We start from the raw sequence: 13421 nt of genomic DNA on the forward strand, positions 1-13421 counted from the left end.
AGCCGTCAGTGGGTTGGGTGTACCTGGCATGCTGGCAAGCCTCTGTACCCATGCCAAAGCCAAGGAATGTAACTCTGATCACCCTTCAATACGCTCTGTTCCTCCAGAATTTCTGCTTGCAGTTGCCTCATAGTCTTTTAATTTCTATTACATATATACATACATGCACACACACATACACATGCATGCTCTTGTACACATATGTGGACATCAGAAAACAGCTTGTATGTTTGTTCCTTCTGCATATGGGTCCTCAGGAATTGCAGAGTTTGGCAGCAAATGTGTCTTCCTTCTGAGCCTCCTCATCGGCCCCTCCCAGACGATCTTTGACTTGTCTTTCACTTTTGTGGGTGTTGCCAGCTTGTCCTTGGTAGGGCTGGAGCCCTTTAATGGCCTTACACAATAATTTTCTAAATTTGTTTTCTTTGTTGAAAATGTTTTCTAAATTTCATTGAAAATTCTTTTCTAAGTTTGTTTTCTTCACTGAAAGAGAAGACTTCAGAGTTAATAGCTGACATCACTTTTAATCAGCCCCACATTGTTGCCCCAAGATCTGTCCCTGAAAGGCCTCTCCATCCAGAGGCCACTGCTGGGATTGGCTGTGTCTGTCTGTTGTTAAGCCTTTTCCCAGAAGATGGAAACAAGGGAAGTATGTTACCTGAGAGCCCCGCCACCCAAACATTGTTGTTTTGTCTACGGTGTAAGCCACAGTACCTATTGTTCTCTGATAATGTCTTACACAGAGACCAACTCTAAGCTGATCCCTTCTCTTCTGCTCTCCCTCCTCCTTATATCCTTCCTCTTCTTCTCCTTCTCTCCCTCCTCCTTTCATTTTTCTTCTCCTTCTTTCCTTCTTTCCTGTCCCTCTTTCTGTCTGTGTCCTGTCTGAGATTCCAGTCTAGCTGCAAAGTTTCGATCCTCCTGCATTAGCTTTCAAATTCTGAGGTTATGCCCAAACTTCCTGGAGATCTTTCAGTGGCATAGAGATACATACATGCATACATACATACATACATACATACATACATACATATGTACAAGTGTACATGTACTGCATGCATGCATGCATGCATGCGTGTTTTGTTTACCACAATTTGTTTTCCAGCACTGCTGTCTTGTTGGTTATATTCAGGAAAGATTTGGAGGCTTCATTAACTACCCTGTCATTCTCTTTATAAAGAAGACAGTGCAGAATTTCATTCTCTGTTTCTCCAGGTCTCAGAAGGCAGAGCTTCACAATGAAGGCTACATCTTGGAATTGGATTACTGCTCCTCCTTAGAACACCTGACAGACCAGAAGCTCATCCCAGAGTTCATTAAGAAGGTAAGCACCACAATGAGACAAGAGGAACAGCTCGCAGAGCAGGCGCCTAAGTGGATGTGCTGGACAGCGGGTAGCTGGTTAGCCACACTGCAAGAGAACAGCTGGAGATGACTCTGCAACAAGAACCGCAACCCTGTGTTTTGTCTGCTGATAGTGTTGGAGTCAGATCCCAGCCTACAGGCCTACCGGTTCACTACTGAACACACTCAAACCCTTGAATGGGTCCGGCTCACAGATGCCACCTTGTTGTAGTGAATTAGTTAACTGCCCTGGCTCCAGGTGGGGTTGGGTACTTCTACACCTCCCTTGGCTAGCAACCACTCTGCTCCTGTTTTCTGGCATAATACCTTCTAAATTTATATTTTATCTCTGCTGCCCTGCTACCTTCTGGGCAGCCCTCCCCCACCCCCATCCCCCAACCACAATATGGCTGTTTTCCTTTTCCACCTATATTGTTGCATAATTTCTCTCCTGCAGCTCTTAAATCTGATCCCTCTGCCTCTGAGTCCTGGCGATTCTCCTCCTTTTCCCCTCTCTCAGTCCCTTGCTCTCACAATCTGAAAGTCCCTCCTTCATATCCCTGTCCAAACAATGGCTGTACAGCAGTTCTTTATTACCAATCGAAGCCAACTGTGGGCAGGGACCCTCAGGTCTGGAAGCAGCTTTTGGGAGCCAAATGAACACAAAGCATTTGAGCCAATTCCCAACACCACCTCTTCCTTGCCCTGGGAGATCTTTCTTGTCCTACCTGCCACCTAACCTAGAAGTGCTGCTTGGTTTTGAACTTGTTCTATGTTGGATATGCTCAAGGGCGTCTCCACACCCAATCCCAGGCACTCTTTGAGTTCTACATGACATTTGTAACAGAAGAAATGTCCTCACTCCAGTCTGGGGCTCATCTCTGTCCTCCTGTGTATCATGTTTTCTTTTACGTAGTCTTCCAAAGTGCTGCTATGAGCCCTCGGCAATGTTCAGAGAGTCCTGACACTAACCTATGTGCACAGACCATCATACAACATTCATGTGTGCTGTAGTAGGTTTGGAATAGCATGTAATTTTTGTTTTGTTTTGAGATAGAATTTTATGTAGTCTTAGCTGACCTCAAAGTCACTGTGTAGCAGAGAATGGCCTCCTTGCCTTTTTCTCCATAGTACTGGGATTATGGGATGTATCACCATATCTGGTTTCTGTACTAGGGGTTGGACTGAATCTTGGTCGTTGTAAGCAAGCATTTTGCCAAACTGAGCCACATCTCCCATTGTCCTGTGTTTTATTGTAAAATCTCTCTCTCTCTCTCTCTCTCTCTGTGTGTGTGTGTGTAAGAGAGAGAGAGAGAGAGAGAGAGAGAGAGAGAGAGAGAGAGAGAGACCACCCACACCCACATCCACACCCAGGGAGTATAGAGGGTATATTCTAAATTAAAGATGGGAAATGTATGGTATACTAGACACATAAACCAGTAATAGTTCTTGTAACTGAGTCTTATGCTCTGCTCACTCACAGGAGCCATTCTTTTTCATGACTGGCACTCAGTAGGTTTTCTTCACACCGCCATAGGCATGCGAGTGACATGCTGAACAGTGACATTGTGGAAGCTTCGATGTGACTGCGTAATGAGAATTTTCCAGTGCCTTTATCATCTCATGGAACCGCAGTGGTACCTGCAGACCATTTTTGACATGTCACAAGGAAACTGACTGTAATTGACCCACACAAGTCCAAACAGCCACTTGAGGTCCAAATAGCTAGTGATTGAGTTTCCTAGTAAACCTTGCTGATTGTCAGCTTTGAGCCAGGAATAGAACTTGGTGTGGGACACAGAACACGAACTCATTGTGATTGTGATGGCTGGGTAGGCACAGTGGGCGAGCATTGCTGTGAGGAAGCAGCTGAACAGAAGCACAAGTGGCAGAGGACGCCTGCGTGATGCGGAAGGTGCTGAGGCAGAGATGGGAGGTAGGTGACTTGGCTGTGTAGGGACAGGCCAAGGAGTCTCCAAGCTCAGGTGAGAGACTGAGGCAGTGGGAACAATTGGGACCAAAGCATCATACACAGGCAGAGAAGAGGTCAGAGAGCCAGCTCTCAGCAGGGAGTGCCACATTAGGAGGAATTCTGCAGAGGGGTAGAGAAATGGGATTTCCTTGAAGGGTTGCTTGTTTTCTTCCTTTGTTTTGCTGTCTGCATCTCTTGAGCATCCAAGGCTCCAAGGCCCTGAGAATCACTCACATTGGAAGGAGCCAGAATCCCCAGACCAAGTGCCAGATGGGCTCTCCAAGGGTCAAACTTAGTTAATTTTACTAGGACCATGAAGGCCTTTTCTACTTGGGTAGAATTTAGATGATTATTTGAATGGTTTTGTTTGTGTTTACACATGCATAGATGCAAGGACACAGTGTTTTTCTAAATCCCATAAGTGTCTACATTAGTAGGGCCATCTTCTTTGCAAATAATACTCTAATAAAGTTGGATAGAGACATCCTAGAAGCTGCAATTGCTAATGAGCTGAAGCGTGGGGGACATGTGATGACAACTTGGTTGCTGGAGAGATAGCTGCGGGTTTGTGAGGAAGCTGTGGGGGAGAGGCTTTATATGACGTCTCCAGTGTGCTCATTTGTGAACTAGCCGTCCTGTCTAAGAGAGGCCACACTACCTTTTACTGGTTCAGGTGACCTTTGCCCCCAGGCTCAAGGTACTAGGCCTTGTTCCTGAGGCTAGCCCTTGATGATGGAGGCGAAGACCTGTAGGACCACTCATAACTAAGAGTGTGTTACATTGAATGAGAACAGCTATAGCAGGGAGACCAGGGAAGCCCTTGAGCTTTGCCCAGGGGAAGGGAACAGTGGTTGGATATACACTGGATTGCATTTGACAGAGGACACTGCTGACGCCTCCCTTAGGGGAATACCCTATAGCTTTGAAGTTCTTGATGAAATTTGGACAGCAGAACTGACACTTTGCCTGTGGGACAAAGATGGCTCAGTGCTTACTTGCTGGGAGCTTACTGAGTATTCAGCCTTCTACAAACAGTCTAATTTTATTCTCTTAAAGATTTGTTTTCTGCGCATTTTTCTGAGGGTGTGTATGTGTACCTCATGTATTCAGGTACCCTTGGTGGCCAGTGAATGTGTCTGCTCTTCCTGTGTGAGCTGTGAGTGTAAGACCTGGGGACACCTCAAGTGAGGAATTTCTAGATCAGATTGGTCTATGGTTATGTCTTCAAGAGGCATTTTCTTAGTTGCCAATGTATGTAGAAGGACTCAGCCCTATTGGCAGTGCCATCCCTAGGCAAGTGGCCTGGGCTGTATAATGCATAGCTGACCAAGCCAGAGGGAGCAAGCCATCAAGCAGATTCCTTCTGTGGTTCCTGCCTCTGCCCTTGGTTAAGTTCTGTCTTGATATCTTCAATGGTGGACTATGATCAAGACCTGTAAGTCAAATAAACCCATGCCTCCCTAAGTTGTTTTTGGTCATGGTGCGTATCACAGCAACAGGAAATAAACAAACAAAAACAAAACAAAACTCCAGTTACTATCAAGAGCAGCAAGTACTCTTAGCCATCAAGCCTTTCCCCAGAGCCAGGGTCTGACTTGACTTAGGACAAGACTCCAACTCTGAGTAAAAAGAAAATTCTGTAAAAAGGCTCCCGTGTCCTTGTCACAGTACTGATTGTCAAACCATGAGAACAGAGGCATTTTTAAAAGGTGGAAACAAGTGAGGGTTTGGGATTTGGGGAGGAGAAAAAAAGATGGAATCTCTGAATGAGGCGCCTTCAGTGCAAAGCAAGTGAATTAGAGGCTGGCAGAACAGAGTGGGCTTGGCACTTAGCACTGCAGAGAGAGACAGAGACCATGAGAGGATGGGAGGGAGGCAGGGAGGGAGGGGGCAGCCTCCTCTGAGGCTGGAAGTAGAAGGGAGCTGTAGGCTTAGAAGTTCGTGGTGGGGGCTTGGCTGCTGTCTGGAGGCTTCTATTTTCTTAGGAGGTTCCTCTCCTACCCTGCCTCCCCTGCAGCTCTGACCATCTGGTACTTTTTTATTGGCTGTCATTTCCCTGTTCTGTCCAGAGGTCATTGAACCCCTTGGCACCCACCGTAGGGTCAGAGGTCATGAGCATGCTCATTCCTTCCCAGGGTGTCCGTTCCTCATCTCTCTTCCTCTGTATGATGGGTACTGGTGGGTCGGAGTTCACCCTGACCTCCTTGAGCGGGTCCGTGAGGACCTGCTGGATGGGAGAGTCAAGGAGTATCTTAAGGAGCCCCCTCGTGTCCCACTCTGTTCTGCCAGCCTCTAATTCACTTGCTCTTCACTGTATGCTGCCGACAGTATCTTCACACATATCATCTCCTCCAGCTTTGATGCCCGCTACCCTCTAGGTCTCTGATGGACAAGGGCACTTATGTCCTTGTCAAGTCTGATCAGTAGTGTCTAATGACTCTGTTTAAAAAATGTGGACCAGCAAGATGGCTCTGTGGGTCCAGGTTATTGTTGCTGGGTTTGAGGGCGTGAGTTTTATCCCTTGGTCCCGTAGTATAGGAGAGAATCAGCTTGTTTTGTGGCATTTATTCAGGCTGTGGTGGGGGCATTTGTGTGACTTCAGTCACATGCACAATACATGTTACAAGTGAAATTCTTTCACTATTATACTTCACGTAATGAGTATTGCTAAATATTTCCTTTCCAGCAAATAATGGGATATTGTGTGTTCTTTTGTTTTAAGCAAATGATATCAGAATCTGATATCAAATGTATCTCATGTCAGTCCAGATAATATTTTTTAATAAAACTGAAATATATCACAATATATTATGTGATATATATGTGTTAGTAGAAAAATATTTTATACTATTATACCTGAGTTAAATAACTAAATTAAAATTTGATAGTATTAAAGATTTAGCTCCTGTACTCATGACCACATCTAACATTGCTATGTAAATTCATCCATTTGAACACCTTCCAGTTTTCTAAATTGAGATGGGTCGTTTGTGGCTTTGTCTGTCTTAAAGGAAGTGAAACTTAGAACAGCACAGAGCATGTGCGTTCAGACAGAAAAGAACTAAAGAAATCGTTCTGTTTTCCTTGCGGGAAATGGTTTTGGGTCACCTTTAATATGTAACTTGAGGGTGTGTGAGAGACCCAGGTGCCTGGGTGCCCATTGGTGGAACCAGAGGCCGATATGAGGTGTCTTCCTGTGTTGCTCCCCGCCTGTTACAGTTCACTCACTGAACCCAGAGCTCGCCATTTTATCTGGAATGGATGCCCAGGAAACCTAAGATCCTGCTGACAGGTGCACATGCCATACTTGGTTTCCACATCGCTTCGGAAGAGAAGAGCTCAGGTTTTCACACACGTGAAGCAAGTCTCGGAGCCAGTCCCCAGGCCGTGACTGTTTTGTGAGACAGGGTCTTGGTAGGAGGCTAGCCTCACTCACACTCTGATGCTCCTGCTTCAGCCCCCAAAGCTGGGGTTACAGGCATGTGTGCACACATTCCATTTATGGATCACCTTTTAGGAACGCATTCCCCACAGCCACACATCTGCTTAGTGTTAGTTACTAGCCTAGCTACACGCATATGTTTTAAACTCTTCAAATTCTATAAAAGTGGACTCCTTTTCCCTCCCATGTTTTAAAAAGGCAACTGTGCCATTTTAGTGCAACTTTTGGTCCTGTGACTCTGTAATCTGAGAGCTGATAGGTTCACCTGGAGCAGACACCACCTTCATGCGCTTACTCCAACACGTATCATCCTTACAGGACTCCAACACGTATCATCCTTACAGTGACAGCAGGGACAGTCTGGTGTCACATGTGCTCGTACCTCTAACACCCAGCTGATGTTTGACTTCACCCTTCTGTGAACTCGAAGTCTTCTTACGTGTGCTCTATGTTGATCTTTATTAAAAAAGGGGGGGGGGAGTCCTTTTTATTGAAGCCAGTATAGAAGTGGGCGAGTGGGTAAGGAGTTAGCGCCAATGAGCTGAGCTTGCCATGGGGTGCAATTGTGATCCCAGCACTTGGAAGACGGAGGCTGTGGAGGGTCTTTTCAGACTAGCTTGCAACTTCTGCTTGCCCCATACCTAGCTGTCGACCAGGTCACAGCAGTCCCTTTGCATTTGTGTAAAGAATCTCCACACTGCCTTTGTAAAAGCTAACTGAAGAAAACTTAGTATAGGAATTTTATGCTGTAGGAAGTTTTTAACTTTTACAAGTGTATTCCCACATTTGTTGCCTTACAAGCCACTTATTAAATTAACGAAAGCTTTCTTCATTCATGTGTCCTTCCCAACAAAGGGTTTGAGGTTCCAGTTGTTCAGGGGCGCAGAGCCACTGTGCCATGAGAGACGCTTGGAAGTCTGATGGGTAAAGCCCTTGCTTCTCTTCTGAAAAGCTACATTTTAGAGTCTCAGACTGAGACCAGCCAGGTCTGTGTGTGCATGCCTGTGTGTGTAAGGACTATATAGACTGCCTTCTTGTTCAAGTTAGTTATGCCGGCCTTCGAGGGTTCCTTGCAATTGGTCTTACTCTTGGCAGTGGGGGCCATTTTTATGACTGTTCCAGATATCTACTGGCTCACTGTTTTTTTCATTTCTTTCAAATCTTTGCTCATACCTCACCTTCTTTGTTTACTTATTTAGACAGGGTCTTAGGCTGACCTTGAACTCAGTCCTCCTATCTCTGCCTTCTTCTACTTGGTGCGGGTATGGGCCTATATCTGCACCTCACACCTGGTGCCCGCTGTTTTTCCCCACTACTGAGACTGAAATTGGTTGCACCGGGAATCAGTGCACAGACTCTTCACCTTGATCATAATTTGTAACATGCATCAAAAATTTACAAAGCTGTGCGTTACATTTCTTAAAGACTCATTCCGATGGTACTCCTACTTCAAGATTGTGTCAGATATTCCTGAAGAGAATTTCAGGTGCCAGTGTCTTCAGATGATGGTGATCCCTGTCCCAGGGGGTGTACATAATGCAGGCCTGCATGTGTGGAGCTCAAGGAGGATGCTGGTATTAGGCTATGACACTCTCTTCCTCATCCTGACCTCAGACAGGGTCTTTCACTGAACCAGCCATCTCCAAGGGTCCCCATCTCTGGCCCCACCCAGCACTGGGGTAATAGATCTGCACTGCTGTGCCCAGTGTTGACACAGTGCTGGGAATTTGAGCTCAGGTCTTCATGATTGTGTAGCAAGCTCTCATGCCTGCTGATACCTGGCCCCTAACCTATTTCTATCTTCCACAGAACATTAATAGAATTATTAGGGAAACTGAACCACCATAAGTAGAAATATTGGGAGGAACACAAGGAGACATTTTGTTTAGAACACTTTGACTAAAAACAACATGGGCTGGAAGTAATTTTGTACTATTAAAGGTGTATTAACTTGGGAGGCAGAGACAGGCGGATTTCTGAGTTTGAGGCCAGCCGTCTACAGAGTGAGTTCCAGGACAGCCAGAGCTACACAGAGAAACCCTGTCTCGAAAAAACAACAACAACAAAGTATTAAATGTGTGTTCTGATTCTCCATTGCCACATAGGATGAGTGTTGACTACTTTTCTATTGCTGTGGTAAATCGCCATGACTGAGTTGAGCTGCAGAAGGAAGGGTTTACTCAGGCTTACAATCCCAGAGGGCCAAGAGTCTGTCACCCTCAGGAGAGGAAGCAAGGCACCTGGCAGACATGGTGGCTAAATCAGCTGTGAGCTCACATCTCAAGCCGCAAACAGCGAGCAGAGCGAGAACTTGGTATTTCTCGAGGCTTTGGAACCTTAAAGCCCACCTGTACTGACATACTTCCTCAAGCAAAGCCACACCCCTAAACCTGCCCAACCGGCACCACAGTCTCTATGGGGACATCTCATCCAAACTGCCACTCTATGCTAAGACAAAAGCAAAACCAACAAACAAAACCTTCCCACCTGTGGCATGTTGACAGGCAGTCAATACCCACCAAGGCTCAAAGGTCTACTGTTTCCTGCTTGTAAAAAGCATAAGAGAGGAAATAATTTCAGCTCCTTAAAAATCGTTCTCACTTTAAAAATGGGATGGAGGGTAGGATTAGGATTCTGCATTTTGCACTCATGCTTGTGCTTACACATGTTCATCTCCCTCTCTCTCTCTCTCTCTCTCTCTCTCTCTCTCTCTCTCTCTCACACACACACACACACACACACACACAAACACTATAGAGCCTGCACAGACTGACTGGTTTCAGCCCTGACATATTCAAGAGATTACCTCTTTGAAAAAAAAAAGTCTCTAGAGTTATTAAAGAATTGAGTTTATAAAACAATCCACAGATCATAACCCTTTGGCTTGCCCTGGAAAGGCAACAGGAGTGTGGACAGACACTTATGTTTCTTTACAAGGTCAACCCGGCTTCGTTTCCGGTGTCCCCAGGTGCTGTGGCTGGGTCTCTGTTGCTAGGATGGCCATTATGGCCTGGAGTCCCCTTCCCTTTTATTTTATCTACTTCAATACAAAGGGAAGATTGGTCCCTTCCGTGTGCTGGCTTCATTACTACTTTTGCTGTAGCAGATGTTTGACAACACCTTTCTCTCCTCCTCAGCTCTTTCTTCACCACCCTTGAGGCCCAGCAGACATCGTTCTTCCTTGGACATCTTCATAGCTGGCCATACACAGTGTTGAGGGGTACGGGGGTAGGAGGCTGGGGTGGGCTTACTTGACTTCACTGCTGTGGCCCGTGGCAGGACTGGTGAGGTACCACCCCACTCATTTCTTACAGAGCAGTCTTCCCTACCTCTGTTTACTCTAATAGTTCTGATTGCTTTTAATTTATGTACTATTTATTAATTTCACTCATTCATTCATTCCTCTGAGACCAGGCAGGCTTTGAACTTGCAGAGATCCTCCTGCCGCAGCTTCACAAGCACTAGGATCACAGGCATATGCGTAGCTCCTGTCTCCCTGTCAGCTCTTGAGACATCTGCTATTTCTGCTCACTGGCTGGTTGCCTTGTCTCTCTCCTCTGTGTTGAAGGCAAGTTTCTCAGCACGTGGAGGAAGGGTAGAAGTGACAGCCGTGCCTGTCTCAGGCTGGCAGCCCCTCCTCCTTGGATAGGAAGGAGTTGAAAGGTGACATCAAGAAAGTGCAGCAGGAGGCATGAGGACAGTCAGTGTCCACCTCTTTGTCCTATACCTCACAGCCTCTCTAGTTAGTGTTTGGGGCCATTGGCAGTTCAGTCAGCCCTCCCTGGAGGTGGCTGTTAGGTGTCACACATTCCCACCTGATACTTTGCAGCAGGCTGGTTGCAAATGTTTGCTGTTACCACCAGTGGGGGTGGGGAGGAGATAGATACATACGTATCACTTTTATGTCTGTGGACTTTTGATAAGTTGGATTGATCGTGTTTTGAGTGCTAATTATACACTGTGAGGGAATACATGTGGGAGCTGGGGTGGGGGGGGGTTACAGTGGTGCTCAACCCCCTCCGTGAAGCCTCCTGTCTGCCAGGCACTTGTCATCCAAAAGATAGCTGGAGAAGCGAGGTGCGAGGGTTGGGTGTCTTCTCTGTGGAGTGGATCCTGGCAGCGCTTTGGCTGCCTGCTGCTGTCTCCCCAACACTAGCAGCAGTCGCTCTCATAGCTGTTGACTCTGGCGTCTCTTCTGAGAGTTTTGAGAGCCAGGGCAACAGGGTTTCACTCCCAGAAGGTTACCCTCTTCTCTTTTCATCTCTTCTTTCTTTCAGTTTTTAAATTATTCCCCCTGTTACCCAAGAGGTCAGGGATTGGGATGCTGGCCAGCTGGGTCTCAGTGGCACAGACCCTCATGGGTGAGGTGCTAGACACGGCTTTGTGTTCTTTCTGCACTTCCTACAGACCTACCAATATTTGTTGATTGATATTTTTAGCATATTTTTAATCTATTCTTTAACAGATGTCATCAGAATTCAATGGGTTATTTTTTCCCCAATTTTTCTTTATTTTTTTTATTTAAAAATGAGCACTGCTGTCAGTCAACTGATTTGTTTGTGAGAGAAGTCTAAACTTGAAGAGATACATTTGTTACACCAGTCTTGACTACAGTGTAGTCAAAGAATGAAAACTAGGGAAATTTGTCACAGTAGGGGTGGAACTGTGACCTACAGAAGGCCAGAAAACCAAAGTTACCCGCTATTATACATACAGCTACGGAATAAAAGAAAACAGAATAAAGTTGCATATAATTCACTTCTGACTCCACACCTTCGGGGCAGCCTGTGGCTGTGTCCCCGTGACTCGAAGGCAAAGGGAAACAGGGACAGTAATGCTTCAGATGACAGTGATGTTATTCTAGGAGTAAACAAAGAAAAAAGATTGTGATGCAGGATGTGTGAAGTAGATGCATAAAACTATGTAAAAATATAGAAAAACTTGAAAAAGAAGATATTTAGACATTCCCGACGGAAGCCGTGTTTGAGGGAAGTGTTCATTGCTTGGTATAGAAACTTTACTTTCCATGACTTCCCGTTATGAATATGAGGCAGTTGTATCTCTAACTGAGCCGCTCCCGAGAGGGTAATGGAGGCTTCTCTCTCTGCTGCCTAAGCCTGGAGCTCACAGACTCTGTGACCCGTTCTTTCCCTCCTGTGCCTGGGAAGATAGGTACAGTTCCACCGTTCTGTCAGTCTTGAATAATACATCATCATTAATTCATGCACTGCACATTTGTAACTTGTGATAAACAAGAAGCAAGCCTGGGTTTGCCTATGAGTTTCCTGAGCCTATTAACAGTGTAAGCCTCAGTGCAGGGCAGTGTGTTTATCTCAAGGGTACCCACCTGCATCTACAGTTTGGATACAGCGTCACAAACTGAGAGGCTAATGACTTTGCTCGCAGCCCTGAAGGCCCACTCCTGAGGAACATTTGCATTCTCTCTATTTACATTTCTGCATATTTGAAGGTACTGCTAAGTCAGTCTTTTGTGGAGGATTTGGATGTTTGCTTATAGGCTGTCCTACAAAGTAAGAAGCTGCCTCCGAAGACCAAGGCAGAGAAGGATGCTGGTGTTGGGGAGGAAGTAAGAGAGAGGCAGAGAGGGCTGATAGCATGTATCTGCCGCCTAAGGATGTTGGCTTACAACAACAACAACCCTTTGCTTGCCCCAAAGTAAGCAGAGGGAACCACATGAGCTCCCAGTTAGTAGCATGGGATGGGGGTCTGCCTTCAGGGTGTGGTACCCTTGTGACTGGAAGGTGGATGCTACGTGTTACTCTGCCTACTTAAACCATGGCAGACACTAAAAGAACAAGGCTGAAGTTCACGGAATTTGTATGATCTGCCTCAAATGTCACATGACCCTTCACTTCACTCTTTGAAGAGGTATCACAGACACCGACTGGAGCACAGGACACTTCCAAAGACACCATCTCTTCTGGTTCACCACAGAGAGTTGAGAGAAATGATTGTGGCCATCTTGGGGAAGAGAGCAAGTCACACACAGGGGCTTAGATACAATGAGGTTATGTTCAGTCCATTCTACTAGGCGAGACTGAGGTCATGCAGAGTAAAACAGAATGCATAGAACAAAAAGGAAGTTAAGAAGTGGAGAATTCAACTACTGCTGAGCAAGGGAGAAACAGTCAGCCAGGGATAAGCCCCCAAATTGATTATCCACATTCAAGTATTCATCCCTGGAATCATATCCTTGCAAACAATACTGAGTGTATCAGCAGGTTAGAGGGATCAGGAGAGAGTAACATCTAAGGTAGGGTCAGGGGTGAGGAGGACGGAATGGGAGGAGATGATATAATTATATTTCAATATAATATATGTATATATTTAAGAATAAGTTGAATTATCAAATGTAAGCATTACTGGACATCAGTAATAATCTTTTAAGATCTCAGCTTCTTGCCCTAAACAACCTGTTGTTACACAAAGGGACCTCCGTCTTCATGGTGTATAAAACTTTCTCAAGTCACTTCCATCTTCCAAAACCACCAACCCCCTGTTCCCCAGGGTAATTACAGAGGAACAATGAAACATTCCATTTTATTCAGCACATCGTAATAGAAACCAGTTCCAAGTCCCTAGTTTAATGGTGGCATTTACCCTGGAACATCGAGGTGCCATTAAGGGCCACATTGTGTATTT

The 13421-nt window shown here is 45.7% G+C and overlaps 1 protein-coding gene across 1 annotated transcript in view; it reads left to right on the top strand.

Annotated features, from left to right (window-relative positions):
* The window catches only part of Rftn1 (raftlin, lipid raft linker 1), a 208808-nt gene that overhangs the window by 116231 nt on the left and 79156 nt on the right, over positions 1-13421 (top strand). Inside the window, exon 4 of the mRNA XM_052191941.1 lies at positions 1216-1324. Coding sequence (XP_052047901.1) covers positions 1216-1324 — 109 coding nt within the window. The remainder of the gene's footprint in view (positions 1-1215; positions 1325-13421) is intronic.

The sequence above is a fragment of the Apodemus sylvaticus genome, chromosome 9, assembly GCF_947179515.1.
Source record: "Apodemus sylvaticus chromosome 9, mApoSyl1.1, whole genome shotgun sequence".
Lineage (NCBI taxonomy): Eukaryota > Metazoa > Chordata > Mammalia > Rodentia > Muridae > Apodemus > Apodemus sylvaticus.